This window comes from Nycticebus coucang, chromosome 6 (assembly GCF_027406575.1).
Source record: "Nycticebus coucang isolate mNycCou1 chromosome 6, mNycCou1.pri, whole genome shotgun sequence".
NCBI classification, from domain to species: Eukaryota; Metazoa; Chordata; class Mammalia; order Primates; family Lorisidae; genus Nycticebus; species Nycticebus coucang.
Window position 1 is genome coordinate 125,050,123 of NC_069785.1, and position 26,622 is coordinate 125,076,744.

At 40.6% G+C, this 26,622-nt stretch overlaps 1 protein-coding gene across 8 annotated transcripts in view; it reads left to right on the top strand.

Moving 5' to 3' along the window:
* ARHGEF12 (Rho guanine nucleotide exchange factor 12) overlaps nt 1–10,651 on the top strand; it is a 157,578-nt gene extending 146,927 nt beyond the window's left edge. For all 8 annotated transcript variants that reach the window (XM_053596116.1, XM_053596118.1, XM_053596121.1 and 5 more), the window contains 4 exons: nt 1,250–1,720; nt 2,936–3,252; nt 5,036–5,105; nt 6,680–10,651. In XM_053596116.1, coding sequence (XP_053452091.1) covers nt 1,250–1,720; nt 2,936–3,252; nt 5,036–5,105; nt 6,680–6,690 — 869 coding nt within the window. In that variant the 3' untranslated portion in view covers nt 6,691–10,651. The remainder of the gene's footprint in view (nt 1–1,249; nt 1,721–2,935; nt 3,253–5,035; nt 5,106–6,679) is intronic.
* Nucleotides 10,652–26,622: the final 15,971 nt, after the last annotated feature.

Genomic DNA, 26,622 nt, shown 5'->3' on the forward strand with positions numbered 1-26,622 from the left:
GACTTATGTGGACACTGCTGGCCTAAAGAATCAGGACAGACAGTAAGCCAGCAATGAAAGAAGGGATAGGTTATTTAAAACCTAATTTAGTCTAGATTCTCCTGAAGTAACAGTCTTAAAGACTTCTGAATTCTGTCATTGTGTGAGTGACCGCATAGCATATAGTTTGTCCATTCAGAATTAAATTGGTTCTTATTTTCAACAACCCAAAGAAGCTGTGCCATTAGTACAGTAATTTTGAAAAAACTGGTGAATGTTTCCTTATTCCTGGAAATTACACATATTACTAAATCACTGAAATTTTATTATAAGGCAGTTTTATTTTCTTATTCACCATTTAGGGAGATTCGTTATGTTATTATAAATAATAAAATAAATGTTCTAGATATTCAATGAAATTAGAAAAAATAATACCTATGTATATAATACCTACTACAAAAAGCAGGATTTTTTTGTTGTTGTTGACTTTAACACAGACCTAGGAGTACATCCTTAAAAAGTACCTTTGGGGTATTATTCCAGCTATGTGGAAGAAAAATAGAGGCAAGATACTAATTTTATAGGTGTTCAGAAAAGGAATACCTATTCTTAAATAGGAATTCCTAAATAGGTATTCCTTTTCTGAACACCTATAAAATTTTCCTATTAAATTTATAGGAATTCAGGAATACCTGAATACCTTCCTATTCAGAATATTTAGATCTTTTCTAGTGTAGTTTAATGTTAAATCTTCCCTAGAAATGTGGTCTTCAACCTCTGGGCCTGTTAGGAGCAGCTAGACTACAGAACTCCACCTGCCCCCACCCCCACCCCTGGTGGAAAAATTGTCTTCCATGAAACTTAGGAACTGGGTGATGCAGCAGGTGTTAAGTGGCGAGCCATCCAGTGAAGCAGCCTCATCTGTATTTACAGCTGCCCACTATACCCTGTGGCTCATATCACCGTCCAGACTCTACCAACCCCCTCATCCCGATGGAAAAATTATCTTCTGTGAAACCAGTCCCCAGTACCAGTCCCCAGTACCAAAAATGTTGGGGACCACTGCTCTAGAAAATGGTGCTTTATTTCATTTTTCAAAAACCCAGATGATTGTGTGAAATAAATATTTTGGCTATCTGTTATTCCAAGGCCGTTACTTTTAGAGATTATTGATAATTTAGCTAACTAATTTAAATCTGGCAGTCTGAGGTTATAGTTGTAAATGTGCTATATTTTTTTCCCCTTTTTTCCTTCTTTTGAAATCTTTTAGTGGGTTTGTTGAAACAGTTGCTGATTCAACAGCTAGGTTTGACTGAGAAGAGCACTCAGGAAGATTGGCAACATTTCCCAAGTTACAGGACAGCCTCTCATGGGGTACAGGCAGACAGTGGACTCCAGATCTCTGAAAATCCTAAGGTCTATCATCCTGGTGAAGAACAGATCCCCTTTAGAACTGGAACTGGTGACATTGCAACTTATGATAGTCCACGGACCTCAACTGAATCTTCTGCTCCACGGGATTCAGTGGTACTGGCATCCCAAGATAGCCAGGCAAGTAACATTTTAGTAATGGACCACATGATTATGACCCCAGAGCTGCCTACCACAGAACCAGAAGGGGGTCCTGATGAGAGTGGAGAGCACTTTTTTGATGCCCGTGAAGCACATAGTGATGATAATCCATCAGAAGGTGATGGAGCAGTTAAAAAGGAAGAGAAGGATGTTAATTTACGCATCTCAGGCAAGTTTTTTTTACATTTAAATTTTGATTTTAATCATTGTTAACTGTTCTATATGCTGAAATGGATGTTGTTTTGGTATCAAAGAGAATGTGTGTGTGATATTTTATTTATTCCTTTATTCAGTAAATAATTGCTGAACCTATTCTATGCCATATTTCACGTAGGTGATGAGAGAGATAGCAGTGAATAAAACACAGAAAAATCCCCTATTCTTATGAAGCTTAATTACTGGTAGGGAAAGAGGAATGGTAAATAAGTAAACAAATAAATAGATGTCAGAAAAAAGTACTAGGAAAAAAAGTAAGTCAGACTAATGGGACAGAAGGCAGTGATGGCAGGCATGGTGATCAGGGAAGAAGACTCTGATGAGGTAGCATTTGAGCAGAGACCTAAGTGAAGTAAGGGAGAAAGCCATGTTGATACCTAGGAGCAGAGCATTCCAGGAGACAGCAGAGGGAAGCAGGGGCTGTGCCATCAGAGCAAGCCTTTTAGTTATGCAACCCAGGCGGGAGATGAGGCAAGAGAGGTTTTTGGCAGAGGAAGTGGTGGCAAGATCAAATTAGTGACTTTGTAGTTTCCAGCTTTAACCTTTTTTTTTTTTTTTTTTTTGAGACAGAGTCTTACTTTATTGCCCTCGGTAGAGTGCTGTAGCATCGTAGCTCACAGCAACCTCAATTGGGCTCTAGCAATTCTCCTGCCTCAGCGTCCCAAGTAGCTGGGACTATAGGTGCCTGCCACAATGCCCGGCTATTTTTATTTTTTATTTTTTTTTTAATTTTTTTTTTCTGTGCTAATTCTTTTTTTTTTTTTTTTTTATTAAATCATAGCTGTGTACATTGATATGATCATGGGGCATTATTCACTAATGCCTGGCTATTTTTAGAGACCTCTGGCTCAGGCTGGTCTCCTGTGAGCTCAGGCAATCCACCCGCCTCCCCCTCCCAGAGTGCTAGGATTGCAGGTGTGAGCCAGTGCTCAGGCCTAGCTTTAAACTTTTAAAATGTTAATATTAAGTTATTCAGAAATTACTAAGTTTGCTAAGTTTAGCTTTAATCTGAAGTGAGAAAATTCTGATGTACTTAAAACTAAACTTGAGAAATAAGGCTTTCTCTTCTCCTTAGCTTTTCAAGTTGTCAGCATACTATACCATCTCTATTTTCTTATTTTCTGATGGCACTACTAATCTTACCAAACTGTTCTGTCCCTATCAATAGGAAACTATTTGATCCTTGATGGCTATGACACAGTGCAGGAGAGTTCCACAGATGAAGAGGTTGCTTCCTCACTGACCCTGCAACCCATGACAGGCCTCTCCTCTACGGACTCCATCCACCAGCAACCACATTCTCCCCCAAATGCTCATTCTGATGGGGCAGTCTCACCATTCACCCCAGAATTCCTGATCCAGCAGCGCTGGGGAGCTATGGAGGATTCCTGTTTTGAGATCCATAGTCCCTCCTCTTGTGCAGATTCACAAAGCCAGATCATGGAGTACATTCATAAGATAGAGGCTGACCTTGAACACTTAAAGGTACCTCATACTTCCTCTTGGAACTTGGTTATAAGAAACACATTTAGCAGAGGGGAAGTATGGAATGATTGAAATGCTGATATCAACAAAGTTGTTCAGGTTTTAGATTTGTCTGTGTTCTTTAACCATTATCCATAAGTAAGCCTGGATAAAAAACTGAGATTGGCTTTGTTTATCTTGTGACAGATCACTAGAGGAGACAAAGTTGTAGCTCTGTGAACTATGTGTTTGTGTGGGTTTCTAAGTTTAAGAACCTAAAAATGCTTAAGGTAGTTGGCTGGCCTTCATCAGATGATATGAACAATAAGGTGAGGTAGATGGGGTTTATAATTATGAATGTAGGTGTGGAATTGCTGCAACTTGCTATAACCTATTAATTATCTGTGACTCATTCCGTGACGTTGGTAGTTTCCCAGACGCTATGGAAGTAGAAATTGGCTTCAGTGGCTCCTATAAGCTAAAAACCTGGTCATGACTGGGATGTTTATATATTCGTAATTGAAGATACACTATTTCAAAACTGACTGTGTGGCAATGACAGAGAGAAGGACCCTCTCTGAAGGTTTGCCATCAATAGACATAGCTGCTAGATCTCAAAACATTTTTTTTTATGACATTATTTAGTTGAGAGGCTTTGGGGGCAGATTTAAACATGTCCTTACCTTTTTAAGATAAAGAGTAGTGTCCCTTAGATTTCTCTTTTAACTTCATGTATAGATTTTCCCCTCTTCTTAAGACAATATTTAGTATCATTCTGTGGCTGATGAGATGTCTAAAAGGTGATTGTGTGCCGGTCAATTCTTATAAACAGTCATGTGTCACTTATCAATGGGGATGTGTTTGTGTAAACATAGACTGTACTTACACAAGTGTAGCTGGAATATATATTTATATTCATATATACACTTTTTAAATATGGAAAACCAAATGTCCCAGCACCATTACTGATCTACAATGCCAGTATCAAGTACTGTGTATCAGTTTTCTGTACATGCAGCATGATAATCTTATGGGACCACTGTCATATATGTAATCTTGATGTGGCACGTGCCTGGATTTCATGACACATAATGTGGAACTGTTTTTCATGGTGATATCTAGGGATGGAAGAATTTCCTTTATAGGTTACTCAATTTTCGTTCTTTTTACATGGGAAAGTTTTACATTATTCAAAGGAGAAATGAGTAAAAGGAATAAAATTTATTTTTTTCTTCCCTTTAACAAAACTTTTAGTGATGTTAATGTTGAAATTTGGGAGTAATATAAAAAAGTCTTGGCTGGGTGTGGTGGCTCATGCCTGTAATCCCAGCACTTTGAGAGGCCAAGGCAGGGGGATTGCTTGAGGCCAGGAGTTCGATGCCAGCCTGGACAACAAAGCAAGACCTTATCTCTACAAAAAAATTTAAAAAATTAGCCAGGTGTGTTGGGTGGCGCCTGTGGCTCAAATGAGTAGGGCGCCGGCCCCATATGCCGCAGGTGGTGGGTTCAAACCCAGCCCCAGCCAAAAACTGAAAAAAAAAAAAAAAAAAAAATTAGCCAGGTGTGGTGGCACACTCTTGTAGTCCCAGCTACTCAGGAGGCTAAGGTGGGAGGATCGCTTGAGCCCAGGAGTTCGAGGTTGCAGTAAGCTATGATCACTTCAGTCCTGTCTAGCCTGGGCAACAGAGCGAGACTTTGTCTCTAAAAAAATGAATAAATAAATAAATAGGCCTTCTCTTCTGTTTTTAAAAGTTGTCTTTTTTTATGACATTCAAATAAAAAACCTACGGGTTTTATTTTACAGAAGGTGGAGGAAAGTTACACCATTCTTTGCCAAAGGCTGGCTGGATCAGCCCTCACAGATAAGCACTCAGGTATGTGAAAATTGTGGATTGCACTGGAGAACATTCTGTTAAGTGAAATAAACCAAGCACAGAAAGGCAAATCTTGGGTGTTCTCACTCAAATATGTGGGAGATAAATATTAAAAACAATTGATCTTTTTGAGATAGAGAGTAGAATGATGGTTGCCAGAGGCTAGGAAGGGTAGTGAGGAGGGTAGGGATAAGGTGGATTGGTTAATCGGTACAAAAATATAGATAGGCTGATCACAGTGGCTCACGCTTGTAATCCTAGCACCCTGGGAGGCCAAGGCGGGCTGATTGGTGAGCCCACAGGTTCAAGACCAACCTGAGCAAGACCAAGACTCTGTCTATAAAAAAAAAATAGGCGGGCATTGTGGTGGGCAAGTTTTAGCCATTTGTAGTCCCAGGTACTTGGGAGGCTGAGGCAAGAAGATCACTTAAGCCCAAGAGTTTGAGGTTTCTGTGAAATATGACACCTTGGCACTCTACCAAGGGCAACACAGTGAGACTGTCTCAATAAAAAAAAATGTATATATAGATAGAATGAGCAATATAGCACAACAAAGTGAATATCATCAACGAAAAGAGAGGAATTGAAATGTTCCTAACGCAGAGATATGATAAATGCCTGAGGTGGTAGATATTCCACTTACCCTGATTTGATTAATTCACATTGTATGCTTCTATCAAAACATTACGTGTATTTTGTAAAGATAACGCCACTATTGGGCGGCGCCTGTGGCTCAGTCGGTAAGGCGCCGGCCCCATGTACCGAGGGTGGCGGGTTCAAACCTGGCCCCTGCCAAACTGCAACCAAAAAATAGCCGGGCGTTGTGGCGGGCACCTGTAGTCCCAGCTACTCGGGAGGCTGAGGCAAGAGAATTGCTGAAGCCCAGGAGTTGGAGGTTGCTGTGAGCTGTGTGAGGCCACGGCACTCTACTGAGGGCCATAAAGTGAGACTCTGTCTCTACAAAAAAAAAAAAAAAAGATAACGCCACTATTATGTACCCATAATAATTAAAAAATTAAATAAAAATTGTAACTTGCAGACTCTAGAATCATCCTGCCTTGAACAGTACACTGAATGACACTATTTACTATTCTTTAAGGTGAAAACCTGAGATTCCATTTCTTTAATGACTTTAAAAACTGTTTTATTGCTAAATGTCATATATCGAGTGAAGGCTCTTGTCTGCCAACTGTTCCTTCTCTAAGATTAACTGCAGTTTTCAGTTGCCTTGCCATCCTCTCTCTTTCTTCATGTATTTTAAAGCAGAAGGCAGAGCAGTGAGAAGCCTGGTAAATCCGAGATTCAGCATGAGATTTACTCGTGCGGCTGTGACTCCCTAGTGTGGAGGATTGGGCCTGCTTAGGTCTTGCTATACTTGTCTCCCCCGGACTGCAGGTGACTCTGTGTTCAGTGCAGCAGTTTGTTGTACTCATCTCTGCTTACATACTTTCGAATGGGGCTGTTCTGATTCAGAAACAAAAATTTAGCCCTGCCCACAGATTTTCATGGGTGTTCTTTGCTGTGCTAATTGGTCCTTTTTTCTTAACGTGATTTCCACATATCTTTCTTCTCAGATAAAAGTTAGAGCCGTGTGTCCTGGAGGTGACTGCAGGTTGTTGGATTTTGAGCATCGGCCTTGTCTCATCACATCCTGGCTCCAGTGTGGATGCAGAGAGAGTTCGTGACAGAGGATCTGCCCGTGAACCACCTGGGGTTAGCCATGTCCCAAGGTGCCCAGAGCGGGACTAATTCTTCACAGTGTGGCAGCTGCACTAGTCTGTCAGTGAGGGAATATCCATTCTCTCACTCTCCTCTCCTCACTATTGAAAATTCATTTTGATTCAGAACAAAAACCAAATGTATAGAGCTTTGGGTGTAGGATATAAAATTGTACTTAGACATAAGGAAAAGAGAAAATCAGATGTATTTATTTGACTTCATTCCGTATTTGAAAGCACATTTTAATTTTTATTTTGCCTTGTTTTGTTCTAATTGAGTAGTGAGAGTTTTAGCTCTTTGTATTTAGTACACCCAAGGATCAGTTGCTCCCGAAGCAAAGAGGTCAGGATGGGGTATTAGGAGGTGGGGTAGAGAGGTGTGGAGGAAGTGGGAAGAGGGAGGGAGGAGCGTCTTGTCTTCATGAGACTCTACTCCATCCCCTCATCTGTCTGGCAGGCTGCTTTTTTGAGGGTGTGGCTCTTGGAGCTCAGGACTTGAGCTGTGTGCTGCCCAGTGGTCCAGAGTAGTTGGGCTTCCTCCCACCCTGAGGCAAGTGCCTCCTCTCTAGCTAGTGGGATGGGATCAACCCCCCACTAACAGGAACCTCAGTGCACTAACTAGCAGGCACTTGAAAATGGGTGTGTTTTCTTCTGTCGTTGTCTTTTCTATTGAGGGTTGGGGTTTGGGAGGGAGAGGAAAGCAAATTTTATTTTCTTGACTATAAATTTGTTATTCTTTGGTATTGTTTCATTTTTTATAATTATACATTAGACATTGGCACTTGTGAAAAACTGCCCCTGCAGACTGAGCAGGAAGTAAAAACAAATAGAAATGCTTCAGATGGTGGCAGGAAGGGTGGGATGGGAGTAGAGTTCAGGAAGGTTATCTGACGAATCACTACTGAGTCGAACCATGGCTTCATTGGCCACGGGTACTGCTGATTATAAGGCCAGTAAAATTTTTAGTACCTGGAGGTTTGACTCTTAATTTTTGCACTGATGGTGCCAAAGGGCTCTGAGTCAAAAAGGGAGCCAAGGGTGGAGCGCGGAAAGATGTGGTGGAGGGAGCAGAACTGCTCACGCCATCTCCAGAAACACTTCCTCTGACTTCGCTCCTGTAGCTCTTTCCACACTGGGCCGTGAGTGACCTTAAAAATTGCAGACCAGAACATACACTGGACACTGTAGGCAAGGTGTTGGTAACTGCCTGCTCTAGAACAATGAGTAGTATGGGCAGCACCCTGCAGAGGATAAATGTTTCAGAATTGTAACTTGAGAACTCCAGTTACATTGGCTTTCTGTGGTTTTCTTTGTGCATTAGGTATATATGTTTTGGAATATTTTTGCCAACTAAAATGAAATCTGTAAATTCTGTCAATAAACAAGGAGTTCATCCATTGCTCACATGTAGTGCCCTCTGAACTCTGTGGGTTGCCAGGATGTTTTTTTCTTCCCTGCAGTCCAATTAAAAAAAAGATTTTTCTCACCCCAAATGGTAAGGATTCCCACCAACTTTTACAAACACCACTGCAACTTAACAAGCTTATTTATCTGTGTAAAGATTCTTGTTTCAAAGAATCAGTCCTTTCAAAACTGATCTCTTTTTTTAGGTAGATCAAGTTGGATCTTTGGACCTCATCTATAAATTGGAATTATATTTTTAGTCATAAACCAAGTATTTAACTCAGAATGAGATTAAAAATTTTAGAAGCAGAAACTGATATATAAATGATGCTTGAAACTTGGAACTTCCATATGTCTTAGGAGGAACAAATAAAAACCAAATGGTTATATTGTGCTGCTAGAAATAATGTAGTCACTCCTATCTAAAAGGGTTACACCTGTAGCCACTTGACACTAACGCCACCAGGTGACAATTAATCAGGAGAAAAGTAAACATAATAAAACTTGCACCATAACTTCAGACACTACAGGGTAATTACGTAATTCTCTAGCACTCAATTAAGAAACTTCTAGGTTAGCAAAGCTTCAGTTTCTTTTCTAGCTCAAAGAGTATCTTGTCCTTAGTAATTATTTGCTTTTCTTTTCCTACCATTTAATGTCTCTTTAGAACTCTTATAAGGTTAATTGGAAAAATACTTTGAACATAGCTCTAGTACTTCCAAATAAATTCATATCTAGATTTTCAAACAAAGCCCCAGGGTGAAGTCTAATTCTGAAAAGATTTCAAATTTTTGAGTGTTCTTTTCTCTTACCAGTGTAACTTCTTCCCTTCTTCCTCCCATCCTGGCTTCCCACACCTTTTATTTCATTTTAGCTGTTATAATCACATCCATTTGACCTTAGCATTATATGTCTCTTTCAGAATGATTAAATTCATTACTAATTTTTGTCTATGAGTGAGACTGGTTGCCATGAAAGTATTTTTCTTTAAGTTCTGTGGCTAGAAGTGCAGTTGGAATCTACTTCTGTGGGTAAAAGGGTAGTATACAAAGCAACCTTCCCAGCGCAAGAAATCTGTGTGTTTGCTGTTGAAGTGACCTGCTATGACACTAAGCTCTCTTCTGGGCTTAATGCCTCCTTTGCTGTCAAGTGGGAAATTACATTTGGAGTGTCTCCTTCCTTTTCAGAGAACAGAGTTAATCAAGGCAAATCAGCAAGCCCCCAGAGTGCTATAATTTAAAGTCATTACTGCCTTAGAAGCCATATACTTTGCATACTTTAAAATCAGCTAACTTGGACTGCTTGTTGAGATATGTTGGTGTTTAGAACCTGAATTTTAGCTATTTATTATATTGCATGGGAGATATTTTTTATAAGCTTTTTAGCTTTCTTTTCCCCAAAACAATTTCTAAGGACGATTAGTAAGGATGAGTTCCCTTTTTAAGAGTTTCTTTATTTGTTTTTTGGGGAGGAAAGGGAGGAGCTACTATGATGGCGGAGGAGAAAAGTCCACCTTTTTCTTATTTTTAGAAGCTAAAGAAAATAATTGTACTTCCTGTAAATTGTCTTTTATGTGCACCTTGTCTTTGATGCTAAATTTGGTGTATTTCAGTGAGGCTTCCGTATTTTGAAATTGAAGCTCTCTTCTCTGCAATTGGTATATGATGTTATTTTGAACTACTAGAGCTTTAGGTCAGTATTTCCTTTCCTGTATGCCACAGAGGGCAACATTGAGAACTGTGTGTATAGGACTTCAAAATACAAAACTAGTGGGACCTCACAGTCAGCTTCCTGCTGGCTAGTTTTTTGCCCCTGATAATTACAAATTTTTGTTTTCTAAATCATGTTTTTTCTGATGTTTTTATCCCTTTCCAGCACCATCTCTTAAGTTGTTCTTTCCTAAAGAAAAGAGTTCTTTTTGCCTGGTTCCCTATTCCTTCCCCACCGCTACTGAGGGATTTTGATAATAAATTGGTAGGAAAAAAAAAAGTCCCTCCTAGAAGGAAGCCCTCCCTGCCATTCCCAGGTGCCAACTGCTAAGCAGATGTGCTGCAAAAATGGTAACTGTCATGTGCACACTGTTGGTTATTTTTAATAAGCCTCTTCTTACTAGAACATTTTATTTTCCTTGTTCACCATACAATCATGTACTCTTTAACAGAAATTGCTTTTAAAGAAAAATCTGGAACTGTCTTTAAAAAACTTTATTAATAATCATGTATTTTTACTGATCACATTTTGAAATGCCTAAAAGACTTTATTGTTCTAATTATCCAGATGTACCTTTGTAAAATAGCTCTTTTATGAATTAGCTGATAAGGCTGTATGTTTCTGGAACAAAATATTGGTCATCTAAAAACTTTGTTTTCTGGGGTCTGGGAAAATAGAAAATAAGAGTTCAAATATTAAATAAGCTTAAAGGAACCAAGTATGTGACTTTTTCTTTGTTTTCTTATTGATTTGTCTTACCCAAGCTATGTTAGAAAAGTTAAAGAGTTAGCGATCAAATCTTACTGGTAGTGACCCCCAAACGTCTTCCTGCTTATTGAAGCATCTTTACTAATGAGACTAGCTAGTCGATCTCTGTGATTTATAAACCTCCATGACACTGCTGGGATTGCCCTAGCATTTAGGCAGATTCATTGTTTTTTTTTTATAGCTGTGTTGAGATAATCACATATCATATAATTCATTCATTTTAACTGCGTGATCCAATGATTTGGGGTATATTACATTTTTAAATTTTTGGTAAAATATATATAAAAAATTTTGCCACTTTAACTACTTTTTTTTTTGGAGACAGAGCCTCAAGCTGTCACCCTGGGTAGAGTGCTGTGGCATCACAGCTCACAGCAACCTCCAACTCTTGGGCTCAAGCGATTCTCCTGCCTCCGCCTCCCAACACTTTAACTACTTTTAAGTTAAAATTCAATAGGATAAATGAGCAAACTTTTATGGCTTACTTGAGGATAACTTTGGTTTTAATGTTATACTAAATGAAAAATATGCTATCTTTATTATTATTCCTATGCCCCAAACTGGGCTTTTATGGATGCCATGTCAACTCAAAAGGCTGACTATATTTTCTGTAGTTTGATTTTCAAATATAGTTATAATTGGACTTATTCTTGAGATGGCATTTAAGTGTTCCGTCTTCTGGCACATTTGGCTGACAAAGCTAATAAAGATAACAAAGTGCTCAGTATTTTATAAGATCTTTCAGTTAAACCTTTTGTAAACTAAGAACATTCATATAGACTTTGCAGAAATTAACTTGTTTGTCCTCTTAGCTCTGTTTACAGACACACGTGTCTGGTGGAGCAAACGAGTACCCACACTGTCCCCTCTTGCTCTTTGATAGCTCTTCTAACAGGAATAGAGAAGACAAAACTCTGCATTTGCTTGTGAGCCGTGACTTCTGCCTTTTACTGTCTTTCAAGCCAAATGATAGTTCCCATGGTTTACCAAAGGTTTAATATCGATTTTAAAGATATAAAAGAATCTATCCTGATAAAAAAGTTGCTTTTTAATTGGATTTGATGTCTTCTTTTTTGTAACCTCTCTCGTGAACATTGCAGGTAAATAGCTGGATGTAGGCATTTCCCAATTTTTTCCCCCTGTACTATAAAGGATAATACTTGCTACTAATTAAAAACAGGGAAAATTAAAACCTTCCTTGATTTTAGCTGTTAGGAAATAGGTTTTTTTGCCACCTGAGACATCATCGGTCACTGGACATCAGTGGAGGCCTTGGTTTGAAATTGTTTGAGGTGGGTAGAACTTTCTTCTCTCTTTTTTTCCTCACTTGATTAGAATGCTTTTGGACCTACCCACAATTTCAGGCTTCCTTAACAAGCATTTTATTTTAGGGGATCTTTTTTCTTTGTACAGGTGACCACAGGGTTGAGGCTGCCTGAAAGCATTCTGATCAAAAACACTAGTAAGTTTACATTTTGGTAATCACATTGAAATCTCTGGAGCAGCATCTGTACAGAGAAATTTTTTTTCTACTGTCATTTTAAATATTAAAGGCACGTAGCATGATACAGTACAGTGTTGTTTAATCTTTTTGCTCTCAGTACCACTTTACACTCTTAAGAATAATTGAAGACTTTTTGGAGACGTTTATGTTCACATGGGTTTTATCTATCAATATTTGCTATATTAGAAATTCAAATTAGAAAACTTAAATTAGAAAATTAATGAAAACATTTAAAAATAGTAAACCTGCTATATGTTAACGTAAGTCAGGGATTTCTGAAAACTATTTTTCAAGGTAAAAAATACTGACAATAGTTTTGGAAAGCTCTTTAATGTCCAGTCTAATAGAAGACAGCTAGATTCTCATACATGTTTCTGCATGCAGTCTGTTGTGAAATGTCCAAGTATATAAAGAAAGTCCAGCCTTCCATGGACTTAACGTATTTTAGAAGGGGAGAGATATTTTAATAGCCTTTTCAGATAATTATGGATATTCTTCCTTAATACTAGAATGAGACTTGATAAGTGGAAGTTTCTTCAAAGATAGCTGCACTGTGGAATCCAAAATCATATCAATAAAGTTTTTATACTCTTATTATACTCAAAATCTACTTGTCTGTTCTATATTTTAATTCATTTAAGTGTGTGAAGAGGGTGGGCCCAGTGGCTCACACCTGCAGTCCCAGCAAGGTGTATGTCAAGGTGGGAGGGTCTCTTGAATTTGATAACAACCTGACAACATAGCAAGACTCCGTCTCTGCAACAAATTGTAAAAATTAGCTGGGTTTGGTGGTGCACACACCTATAGTCCCAGCTACTCGGGAGTCTGAGGTGGGAGGATTGCTTGAGCCCAGAAGCTGTGTAGCCTCTTTGGGATAAATTCTAACCTGGGTGGGCAGTCAGTGACAGCTGCCATCCAGAAGGGGCGTAATGTTTGCGTCCCATAGGGGTGTCTGCATTCTAATGGGAGTGTTTGGGAAAGATGCTGGATCTTTAAACATGAGTTATGATTAACTTACACTCTTAACTCTTTTCCTCTCTCTTTAGAGATGTTCTGAGCTAAATTACAGTGAGCTATCGTTCCACCACTGCACCCCAGCCTGGGTGACAGCAATACACTAGTATTCTAAAAATAAATAAATGTGTGAAGAACAGTATCTTTTATCCATGCATGATTTTGTAACATCCCGTATAGGTCAATTAGAAAATACTGGTTTACTAAATTATTCAGATATTCCAAACATCGACACATTTCTTTATATAATATTTAAAAAATCAAATTTGTCAGTAGAATAGCTGATCTACTCACGAGAGGTTCATGGTAGTAGGTCCAAATTTCACAACATTTGAAGTTTGTCTTGAGATCCTGAATTTTATCATTGGAACAAGTACAGTTTTTCTTGAAATGACAGACTCACTATTACCATTTTTTGAGAAAATATCTACCAGATACTCCAGTCTGAATAGCCACCATTTACCAGTCATTCTTTCATATTAAAATGAAAGTTTTAAAGTTCTTCTGTTTAAAAACAAAACAAGAAAAGTGGCTAGTGTAGTTCTCAGCTCAAATAGCAGCGGAAGTACTTTTTTTTCAGCAACAAGGGTTGCTTTAAAATGGTCCTTTAATATGCAGCAGGAGTGCTTCATGCATATGTCCCATGTCGTCACTCGGATTATTAAAGAGATACGTAATCGAGGGCTGAGATTCCATACAATTATTAACTTTTACTGCTTCGAGGACATTCTTAGGTGAAACTGGCAGTGTCTGTGTTGCACGTGAGCCAGCAGTGACTGTTAGTGAAATTCAGTGCCACGGCCTTGATTCGTGTTAAGGCCCCAGCAGCTGTTCCCTCTTCTGCTTCTTCGTCATCAGAGCAAATGTCCATGTGGAACAAAGGCAAATGGAGTCTCAGTAGTTTTATGGACATAGTTTTGACTCTCTAGACCTTCTAAAAGAGGCTTGGGCACCCTCAAACGTTTGCAGACCACACCTTGAGAACTGTAGGTGTAGTGAAAAGACCCTGAATTCATTTAATTCCAACTTTTCTACTTAGTTGCTCTGTGACCTTGATTGAGTTACCCTCTCAGTTTCCATTTTCTCGTCTTTATGAGGTAAATAATACTCAGCCTAACAGTTGCAAGGATTAAATGAGAAATTATCAAGCAGTAGTTGGTGTCTCCCTAATGTTTTTTTATTTTTTTATTTTTCATTCTAGGATCGTAAGTACTTAAAGTAGGAGAAGAGAAAATCAATGAATTTAGAGTATGTAAATATCTCTCTTGCTAATACAGCCACGTTTCATGTTTTATAATAGTTTTCTGTGTTTTGGGCCGCGCCTGTGGCTCAAGGAGTAGGGCGCCGGTCCCATATGCCGGAGGCGGCAGGTTCAAACCTAGCCCTGGCCAAAAAAAAAAAAAAAAGTTCATGGAGAATAGTTTTCTGTGTTTAAATCCAGATTATTTGGACTGTATGTGTATGTTCTTTTTTTAAAAAACTGGATGCTGACTTCTATAATCATCTGTTTAACCTGATTCGTCTTTTAAGTATAAAGAAAAAAATACCCTTGGGCGGCGCCTGTGGCTCAGTCAGTAGGGCGCCAACCCCATATACCGAGGGTGGTGGGTTCAAACCCAGCCCCGGCTGAACTGCAACCAAAAAAAAAAAATAGCTGGGCGTTGTGGCAGGCGCCTGTAGTCCCAGCTACTCGGGAGGCTGAGGCAAGAGAATCGCTTAAGCCCAGGAGTTGGAGGTTGCTGTGAGCTGTGTGATGCCATGGCACTCTACCGAGGGCCACAAAGTGAGACTGTCTCTACAGAAAAAAAAAAAAAAATACCCATTACGTATCATTCATTTAGTTAGAACACTGGTTTTAGAGAAATCCACATATTAGACTTGTGCTGTTTTGGTGCCACTGGTAGAAGGGAGTACAGTTTGGTGGCACAAGTATAGATGTTCCAGAAGCTTCTTAGTCATTAGGTGTATCTGTAATGGTTCTCATCTTGCTGCAGGCTTCCATCTCTGTGCAATATGCTATTACTTGTAGTTATCTTCCAGTTAAAGCTAGGGCTTGGTAGTTTTAAAACATCCTTATTCTCTTCCGATGTCTCATCTGCTTACTTTCTTTTTAATTCTTAATGATACCCGGTTTCCCCGAAAATAAGACAGTGTCTTATTTTAAGGTGTGCTCCCAAAGATGCGCTAGGTCTTATTTTCAGGGGACGTCTTATCTTTCCTGTAAGTAGGTCTTATTTTTGGAGGATGTCTTATTTTCGGGGAAACGGTAGTATGAGAGGTATATGTGGTCATTCATTTAATGAGCGTTTGTGTTTTGTCTTCCTAAAAATGTGTTGATTACTGTATTTCTCCAGTAAAAAGCACAAGTGATTTTCATATTCAAATCATAATAGTACTTTGAAACCTTTTGAAGGAAATGACTAGCGCAGACATGATGGCCTGAAGGCTAGTATATGACAGAATTTCCAGGATTCCACTCTGTTTTCCCTTCTCTCCATAGGGAAAGGGCCCATGTATGCCAGGGAGACTGAGGCAGACTGAGTTCTTTCTAGTCTCTGTGCTGATTTTAGCTAGTTGTCTAACCGAGAACAAGTCATTTACTGTACCTGGCTCAGTTTTCTCATGAGGAAGTCGGAAGTGATTCTCTAAGGCCCCTCTAACTCTGGCAGGTTGTGAAAGTTCGTACGTAGCACAGGAAAATAGAGACGGAGCTTACCCGTGGGCTTGCTAGGTAGTCTTGGGCATGCTCTATCTTTCCCTTAACTTTCCTGACCTGTGTGTTGGTGCAAAATAAGAGTATAATTTTAGTATCACTCAGTGAAGTCTATCTCCAGAAAGTCTTTTCTCCTATTCTTCTTTGCAGTATTCATCTTTCTTTTGATGACTTCCTTCAGTTCACTGTTACTTGCAGTCTGACGAAGCACTGGTTTCATCTCTTCTTTTGTTCTGGTCTCACTGCCAGTTTGCAAGAAACTTGGAGGCTTTTGTGGAAGAAGATCTGACATTCCCAGTTCAGAGGAGACTTGCGAGCATCGGCCGAGAAGAGGCTGGAGGTCTTGTCTCCACTCTGGCTTGTGTCCTGAGCGATGGCCTGTTCTGAAAGGTTTATGAAATTTGGAGACTTCACAGAGTGAGTTCCTGGAATGTCAGTTAGCTGGATTGATTATTTAGCAAGCAAATGTACCTTCTGAAAAACTGTTCCAGCCAGCAAGAGGAAGTCCTAGTTAAAACTTGGAAGCTTTCATTTACAAACCAACAGCTCAAGAGAAAGAAAAAGAGATGGGGGGACAAAACTGTTCCTATGCTTTGCCAACTATGGAGAGTAAAAGACTCAACTGTCTTTATTTTCTTTGTGGAAATTGGCCTCTTGGGATAAATTCTAACCTGGGCTGGCGGTCAGTGACAGGTGCTATCTATTATGGAGCCTAAGGTTTGCTTTTGATTGGGGTGTCTGCATTCTAACGGGAGCATTTGGGAAAGGTGCTGGATCTTTAAACATGAGCGATGATTAACTTACACTCTTCCTCTCTCTTTAGAAGTGTTCTGAGCTGGCGGCGCCTGTGGCTCAAGGAGTAGGGCGCCGGTCCCATATGCCGGAGGTGGCGGGTTCAAACCCAGCCCCTGCCAAAAACCACAAAAAAAAAAAAAAAAAAAAAAAGTGTTCTGAGCTGAGCTGCATTGAGTGCTGGGCATACCTAGGCAGATAAGCCGGAATCTTCCCATCTTGGGCCAGAAGACTAAAGAGTTGGCAGCAGTGACTAAAGCATTGATTGGTTAGTTGGTTAATTTATTCCCAGCTTTGTTTCTGAAACAAAGACTTGTAGGAAGAGCAGCTTGCTTGAAGATGTTTTGAGGAAAAAACCAAAATAGGGCCTTAGGGAGGGTAAAGAAGGGTCAAGATTAGATTCATTTACGGTATTTGTTACTAGGTCCTGTGATTTTCTTTTTAACCCCATGCTCTATTTCCCTTGTAGCCAGGTCATCTTGCTGCGTATCTCTGTAGCTAGAACACATGTATAAATCGCCTCCTGCTCTCCAATATGCCACACGCATGGGTACCCATCTGGTTGTATCAAAAACACTACTTTAATCATGCTACCTGGCTGCCTGAGGACCTGCAGCGGCTCTGTGGTTACTGCTGTGTGGAGACTAAGCTTTTCTTAGTCTCACAGGTGTTTATAATTTATCTGGCCAACTTAATTTCCCTCTACTACCCACTCTTAACCGTTGTCAACTCTTCTCCAGTAAGGTGTAGCCTTTTCACGTCTCCCCCACCTGGAAAAGGGACAATTAGGAGGCGGGAACACCAGTGGAAGGCTATTGTGATATCCAAACAAGAGGTACAAATTTGGTTAAGTGACAGAATCAAGGAAAAATGGTGTAGTCAAAGTAGACATTACAGGTGTTGGCCTGTAAGTTAACGTGCAGTGTAAAGGAGAGAGGTGAATTTAAAAAAAAAGATGGTTTCGTGGACCTAAGAGATTGGTGTTGCCATTAACAAGTAGGGACATTTGAAAGAGAGAGACGTTCAGGGACAATCAGTATAATTTTGGCCACAGTGAGTTTTAGGGAGCGGTGTTGTATCAATTTACAGATATCCAGCAAGAAGCAGCAGCAAATAGAGTTCTGGAGCTGAATCCAGTTGAGTCATACACATTAATTGTTTCCATTGGATAAAGGACAGGAACCTTGTGTTCATGAAATCTCAAGAATTCAAAGTACTCTAGAGTCCATCATCTGATGACTGGGTGAACAAAACATGGCAGAGCCATATGGTGGACTAGCCGGCCGCCAGAAAGGCGTGAAGTACTGTCCATGCTTTCTGATAAGCCTTGAAAACTTCATGCTGAGTGAAGAAGATAGTCTCAAGTTGTACGGCCACCCATTGCATGATTCATTTGTGTGAAATGTGTGGAATAGGTAAATTCATAGAAACCAAGGAGATTAGTGGTTGCCTGGGACTGGGGAGAAGGGGGGATATTAAAGGATATAGGATGAAAATAGACTAGAATTTTATGGGTGGGGGGGTGAAAATGTTCTGAAATCCTGATGGTTGCACAACCCTGCAAATATTTGAGAAACCATTGAATTGTATACTTTAAAATAGTGAATTTTATGGCATGTGAATTGTATCTTTTAAGCATAATTGGAAGAAAAAAAGTACCTTGAAGATTACCTACTCTATCCCCATACTAAGTGACTCAATGCCTCCGTCCAGCCTCTACTCACACTAGAAGTGGGCAGACATCCCCTGTAAGAGGAACTCACTCACTCACCCAGTAACCAGTTGTATTTTTTGAGACCTCTAATTGGCATCTGTGGCACAATGGGTAAAGAGCATGGCCTTTGCAATAGGAGACAGTGTTGGTTTTGCCACTCGCTAACTTGTGTGACATTGGCCAAGTTAGTTCACTTCACTATACCTCAATTTCATCCCCTGCAAACTAGAGGTAATAATAACTACCTCACAGGATTGTGTTGGTGAAAAGCAATGCCTGCGAAGTGCCTAGTGCATAGTAAACACTTTACAAATGATAATAGGCATTATTTGTTGTTATTTCTTGCCTATTCTTCACAATACGAAATACCCAGTGAGAGCTCATTTAACTACACTGTTTTGATTTCTTTATGGCCAAAAACATCTTTTGTACCAAGTGGGAAAACATAGGGCAATGTGTTGGAATGAGTTATGCAAGTGTGTATGTGTATGTGTGTGTGTGTGTACGTGTGTGTTTAACAATCTCAGCAGGATCTGCTGATGCATTTATGTTAGGTCAATTTTTCAGGGATTTTGTTATTCCCTTCAGGAGGCCTGTGAACAATACAGCAGGAGATGGGAGGTACTTTTGGATGTTGACAGCTGCATGATGTCCTGCAAGATGTCAGGGGAACCCAATGTTTAGTTTTAGTGTTTCTTCGCCATCATAAAGATCCAATGATATTAAAGTTGACAGCAGATTTATTTAGCATAAAGCAGCTGATCTGAGCCTTTCTAACACCTCTCCAAAGCTCATTGGTAACTATTTAATAAAAGATATGACAGAAAGATAGTTTGCAAGTGTGTGGTTCTTGGCCTACCATCCGACTCTTACCCTTGTTTTGGCTAAGATTAGAGAAGTATTATGAAATGATGTGGCACCAAATGCCTAGACAGGAGACAATTTATTTAGGTCCAATCAAGAAGATTTGTCAACTTTTTAGAAGCCATTTGTTATATTATGTCTAGTGCAATCCAGGTGTTAGCTGAAGATGTGTGGGTAATCACTTGTATTGCTTCATAAAACACTGTAATAAATCGAACTGTAGCAGCCTTCAATGGCTTTGCACCAAGGGGGCATCCCCTCCCACCACTCACTCCCTCTGCTTCCTACACCCAGCCCTACTTCATTCCCCAGATGCCATGAAGTGTTACTAGAGAAATGAAATGACCTACATCTCCCTGCCTGCTTTTTTAGCTGGTTTGTTTGTTTCCAGATGTTTGTAATGTGAAGTATTTCCCATAATCAATGTTGTAACCTTCTTGCTGATATTTATTCAGCTCTCCTAAATATACTGCATTAAATCATCTATGAGCTCCATGGATGGGAGAGTAAATCTGAATGTCTCTCTGTTCTCTAGAGACATCGTAATATTTCCTATTATCTGAGGTTATTGTTTTGCTAGGATATTAATGAGCAGTTTCTCTGCTGGAGTTATCATTGCTTTTTCTTCAGCCCTCAAACAAACAGTTTTGAATTAACATGGAAACCAAGTTTAATTTCTTGACTCATCTCCTCTGGTTTGCACTTCTTTCTGTTTTGTGCCGTTGTTGATAATTTGGTGCTCCCATTTGTCCGTTTCCCCTGACCCCGGCCACTGATAATAGAATTACCACCCTCCACCCCATTACTTTCTATTTACTTCTAAATTATTTTTGATCATGTGTACTGTATTTTCTTTATTTAGATCCAAGGTATAATTAGAGAAGAGAGCTGAACAAAAGAGGGTTTTTTTCCTTTGTTTCGCTCACCATAGGTGGGGTGAAACATGCTGTCTGGTGTGTCCATCTCCTTTGTAACAGGGGGCAGGGGATGGGGGGTACATTTGTATGCAGATCTAGATGTGTGAAGGTAGCTTGTTTATGTTACTTTGTGGCTAATGAGATTCTCCAGATATTGTCACTCTGAAGTATTGCTTCTATTTTTATTATCTAACATTTTATTAAATGCCAACCGTGTGCTCTGTTGAACACTGACTAGCATGGCTCTGTCTGGATGCAGAGTCTAGAATGCCTGTTTTCAGCTGTAGTGAGTCTCACGCGTATGTAAAGTTGTCACGCTCGGGTCACCTTTGACTTCTGCAGTTACTAGAGGTGCTCAAGGTGACTTGTATTCATCTTTTGTTATTGGTATATACTGAGCATTACAATTTTAAAGCAGTTTTTTCCTTTCTCAAAATGTGTACCCATTTTTTGGGTACTCCTGTGTGTGTTTATAGTAGACAGTGTGTGTCATCCTGGGGGATGTTTTCCAAGGACTTTCTATTAAACTAATAAATATTGGACCCTACCCGGAAAGAGACAGATCTGAAACAAGGCACACACATATATAAAACAAGGCACAAAATAAGAGCGAGATAATTGAAACACGCATTAGCTTTCTTTAAAAGGAAGGTTGATTTTTACTCCTATTCAATTGATAGGTTGAATTTTCAGCTATTTTGGTCTCACCTGTTTTTTGGTCTACAAAGAATATTTTGATGTAATTGTTTGGCCCAAGACAGAACTGGTGATGTGGCGCAGTTACAAAAGAGCCTGGAACCTTGAGGAGAACGTGTTTGGATTTTAGCTCGTATAAATAGTACAACTTGGTTTAGCGAGGCACTTTGTAATCAGGTTCTATATGTACCACATCAGGATGACTGTGGCGTTGTTCAAATATGACCGTAACTGAGTGTGTGGTTATTAAAATCAGAAAATACAACATTAAGGCTCATAATTAACTACTAAATAGGTTATTCTATTTTGTTTTTGGCCAGGGCTGGGTTTGAACCCACCACCTCCAGCATATGGGGCCAGCACCCTGCTCCTTTGAGCCACAGGCGCCGCCTAGGTTATTCTATTTTTGAAGTGAGGATAACATAACTCAGTTGAAATGAGGAACAGATAGGATAGTGGCTAGGAAAACACTTTGTAAAATCTGAGTGCTTTGCAAATTTATCCTCAAAATGCTTACTATTCCAGTTGTACAAATTCCTATATATGTATCCAAAGATATTCATGCATTCAGATTTATTTTATTTTTAACGAATAAGGTGCAGGGGCAGCAGTGTTGAGCTGAAGATTGAAGTTAGCAAGGTCGACCACCATGGAAGTGCACACAGGGCCTGTATACAGGAAGTCCGAGTTCCAAACTGACACAGGCACTTACGTACCTGTTCACCTTACGTACACATTCAACTTGACAAAGCTACAGGACCTATCTTGTTAGTAACCGGGACTGCCTGTGTGCCTCGGAGGAATGAGTGAGGTCCTGGAGGCAGGAACCACACCAACTCCTGTGTGTCCTGGCCCTGAAGACAGTGCCTGGCACCCAGGAGGCACTGAGTAATTGTTCTGTGCATTCAAGCAAAGGTTGAAAAAACAGCCCTAGGAATAAGCTTCATTATTTAATAAACTTTTTCTCCGTTCCCCTATCCATTTCTTTAACCAACTACACAATAAAACAGATAAAAATAAAAATTATTTATTTATTAAAAATAATTTTTACAGAAAAAATAAAAATTTTGTCTTTGGGGGTTGGGAAGAAAGACTTACCTTCTGTTTTGGTTATTACATGTATAGTTATTTGGGCATAGGTATTTTTGTTTGGCTCTATCTCTTTTGCTTTTATTTTTCAATTTAGTTTCTCTATTCCTCTTTCCTAGCCAAATTTTTATGTCACCCATAGTACCTCCACAGCTGCCCTAATTAATTAGCATTTGAGAAGCAGTGCCCCCATCAGACTGGGGGGAAGAGTGGCCTGGAATCAGTTTGCATCCGAAGAACCAGGTATTATTGTGTATGCTGAGCTATACCAAGTGCTTAATGCTTGAAAATGTTTGAAGAGAACCATCTTTTCTCTTAGCCGGAGGTGCAGTCTGACTCTGAGGTATAAAAGCAGTAGATATATTGAGATGCTTATTATTTTTATTCCACTTACTGCTTTCTTTTTTAAATGTGTATGTATGTGTGTAAGAAGTCATGAAAACGAGCATGATGTTCATCTATTCAGATGCTCTTATTTTGTAACTATCTTCCTCTCAAGTAAATAGATTCTCTTTTTTAACCATCAATGCTATTTACATCAATGCCATTTACACTGGAGTATGTCAATAACGTTACTTTTGTCAATAGAACACTTAGGTAATTATTGCCTTTTTTAGTAATAAGTATATTCACTGCATTAAAAAAAAAGGCCCAAATACATAAGGCAAGTTTTTACTTTCTTTTTTTTGTAGAGACAGAGTCTCACTTTATCGCCCTCGGTAGAGTGCCATGGCATCACACAGCTCACAGCAACCTCCAACTCCTGGGCTTAAGCGATTCTCTTGCCTCAGCCTCTCGAGTAGCTGGGACTACAGGCGCCCGCCACAACGCTCAGCTATTTTTTGGTTGCAGTTCAGCCGGGGCCGGGTTTGAACCCGCCACCCTCGGTATATGGGGCCGGCGCCTTACCGACTGAGCCACAGGCGCCGCCCTCTTTTTTTTTTTTTTGTTTTTTTGCAGTTTATGGCCGGGGCTGGGTTTTGAACCCCAAACCTCTGGCATATGGGGCTGGCGCCCTACTCCTTGAGCCACAGGCACCGCCCCAGTTTTTACTTTTAATAAGAAGTGTTACATTTCTCCAAAGATTCAAATTTCCTTTTAGCTGTGGGCCAAGGAGACAGAATGCAAATCCAAGAATTTAGAGTTGCTGGGTTCCTGGTGCCATCTCCTAATCCGCCGCTGGAGTACCCTCTCTTGACTATCCCGGCAGCTGGCCATCCATCTGCTTGTATACTTCCAGTGCTGGGGAGCTCATTATCTCCTGAGGCGACTCTTAAATTCTTTCTTATCTGAGCTAGAATTGGCCTCTTTGTAACTTCTATCACTGGTCCAGGTCAAGGAGCAATGCAGCAAAGTTCTTGACTATTTGAAGACAGCTACTAACTCTCCCTTTAGGTTTTTCCAAATTAAGGCAGCTGAAACGGAATTCTTTTAAAACTAAAACTTTTGCCCAGAATCTGGAAGAACAAGAATGGAAATGACTGTGTGTTAAACTCTTGCTATAGCATGAATCTTTTGCTATAATTGCAGCTAGCTGGTAAATTATCTCTTCTAGTTATTTCCAACTTGGGATAACCTTCTCTCCAGTACAGTTCTTGAATGTACCTCATCTCTCATTTAACTAGGATGAGTAAAGAATCTGTCCTAGGTGAAAAGAAATCTTATGATCTTATTCTGAATTCCTTGAGAGAGCCCAAACTCGTAAAAATAGCTCTGAGATAAAATGTAAAGGTTTTCCTTTAGGAGGGAAAAGTGAATGCATTAGACTACATATTTTGAAAACAGGAACCCTGTCCCCTGTAAGTGCCCAATAGTGTATTGTACTTGGCAGACAGAAGCAGTAAAGGAATAGAGTATATATACATATATATGCGCATGTGCACATACACGTATATATATACATATACCCATTGTTTTGGCCTTCAAATGCTTGTTTAATTATCTCTGTTATTTCATAATAATTTATAGAAAGACTTACTGCCACTGTTCGGACAACACTACACCCTGCATAAATCGCAAACCCCAAACACCTGGGGTAGTCTGACGACCAACGCCTTGTTTTCATATACTGGGGTGGTTGCAGCCAGCAGACAGACCTTTCTCTGTATCTTCCATTGCTGGAGTGATGATGCCCTGCTCCCAGGTAGAAAACGCCACTCTACCCCTCATCTTTCAGCTTCTTCCTCCTGTTCAGTTATATCGTTTCTTTGATGGCTATCTTATTGGAAATAGAGAAGGAAAATAGTAAAAAGGTGCACGGGTGGGAGATGGAGCTTCTTTAATCTTCGCTTAACATTTTGCCTGATTTGACTTAAATGACCTTCACCTATTCTTACACCTTCTGCCCAGTGTCCTTCATGAAGCATGCCTCCCTTCTGGATTTATTCTCCTGAATTTAGAAGCCCCGAGTTTTAACCCTGCTCGCTACTTCCTGAGGGGTTTATATCTATAATGTAGATAATGTCGTCTCCTAGACTGTGAAAATCAAGTGAGGAGAGATGCATGTGGAAGTATAAGGCTACTCTCAAGGTAAATGGAGAAGTAGCAGAGCACCCTACTGTGGTGGTCCTGTCAGAAGTAAGCAGAGCGCCCTACTGTGGTGGTCCTGTCAGAAGTAAGCAGAGCGCCCTACTGTGGTGGTCCTGTCAGAAGTAAGCAGAGCGCCCTACTGTGGTGGTCCTGTCAGAAGTAAGCAGAGCGCCCTACTGTGGTGGTCCTGTCAGAAGTAAGCAGAGTGCCCTACTGTGGTGGTCCTGTCAGAAGTAAGCAGAGCGCCCTACTGTGGTGGTCCTGTCAGAAGTAAGCAGAGCATCCCTACTGTGGTGGTTCCGCCAGAAGTAAGCAGAGCATCCCTACTGTGGTGGTTCCGTCAGAAGTAAGCAGAGCGCCCTACTGTGGTGGTTCCGTCAGAAGTAAGCAGAGCGCCCTACTGTGGTGGTTCCGTCAGAAGTAAGCAGAGCGCCCTACTGTGGTGGTTCCGTCAGAAGTAAGCAGAGCGCCCTACTGTGGTGGTTCCGTCAGAAGTAAGCAGAGCGTCCCTACTGTGGTGGTTCCGTCAGAAGTAAGCAGAGCGCCCTACTGTGGTGGTTCCGTCAGAAGTAAGCAGAGCGCCCTACTGTGGTGGTTCCGTCAGAAGTAAGCAGAGCGCCCTACTGTGGTGGTTCCGTCAGAAGTAAGCAGAGCGCCCTACTGTGGTGGTTCCGTCAGAAGTAAGCAGAGCGCCCTACTGTGGTGGTCCTGTCAGAAGTAAGCAGAGCGCCCTACTGTGGTGGTTCCGTCAGAAGTAAGCAGAGCGCCCTACTGTGGTGGTCCTGTCAGAAGTAAGCAGAGCGCCCTACTGTGGTGGTCCTGTCAGAAGTAAGCAGAGCGCCCTACTGTGGTGGTCCTGTCAGAAGTAAGCAGAGCGTCCTACTGTGGTGGTCCTGTCAGAAGTAAGCAGAGCGCCCTACTGTGGTGGTCCTGTCAGAAGTAAGCAGAGCGCCCTACTGTGGTGGTCCTGTCAGAAGTAAGCAGAGCGCCCTACTGTGGTGGTCCTGTCAGAAGTAAGCAGAGCGCCCTACTGTGGTGGTCCTGTCAGAAGTAAGCAGAGCGCCCTACTGTGGTGGTCCTGTCAGAAGTAAGCAGAGCGCCCTACTGTGGTGGTCCTGTCAGAAGTAAGCAGAGCACCCTACTGTGGTGGTTCCGTCAGAAGTAAGCAGAGCACCCCTACCTTGGTGGTACTGTTATTGAACAAACAAATACCAAGGACCTCTTTCCCCAGATAGGTGCAGCCAAAGTGATAGAGCCCAGCCACTGTGAAGATCAGTGGAAAATTCAAACTGAGAATTCTGGATGCCTACCCATGCCATGTGTGCTAAAGGCCCTTGGCCTTGACCCTTGAGCTGTCACAAGCCACATGCCCCTTACTCAAACTCCCCACCTGAGCCTAGTCTATGAGCCTGTAACAGAGGTAATTGTATGCAAATACCATGCAGAAAATAGCTGATGTCAGAAGAGACCAAAACTGTTAGAGGGAGAATGTACTACCTCTATATCTTTTACTTAACTTTGAACTCTTAAGAGGACAAGCCATGGAGATGCCTGGTTTTCTATTGTGTCTTTGGTGCCAGGCACATAGTAGGCACCAAAGATTTCTTGAAGAACTAATTGCCTTGGCGGCTTATCTCCTCTGCAGAGTAGTAAATGGAAACTGAGACATGTGATGGGAATGAATCAGGTTCTCACATTAGAGATGAGACCAGGGCTGCAGAATGAGAGGCAGGTTGTATTTTGATCAAGGATGATCCAAACGTTCATTTTCATTTTAGCATGAGTGGTATTCTTTATGCTTAGACTAATAAAATGGAGATGGCACTGGGAGAAGAGTGCTGCATGATGATGTAGTTGTCAAGTGGGGGTTAGGCTTTTTAACATTAGGTATAGTCTTTGTAGACAGCTGCTACGAGTCTTGGGGACTAGGTGACATCTAAACCACATGCATATATCTTTGTTTTTGCCAATGACACGCCATATCTTTGGGCAAAACCCATGCTTATTGCATCCTTTAACACATTAGTAAAAATTAAGGAATATTTCTTCTTCCAACTTCGAATCTACTTCAAGACTAGTTTTGTT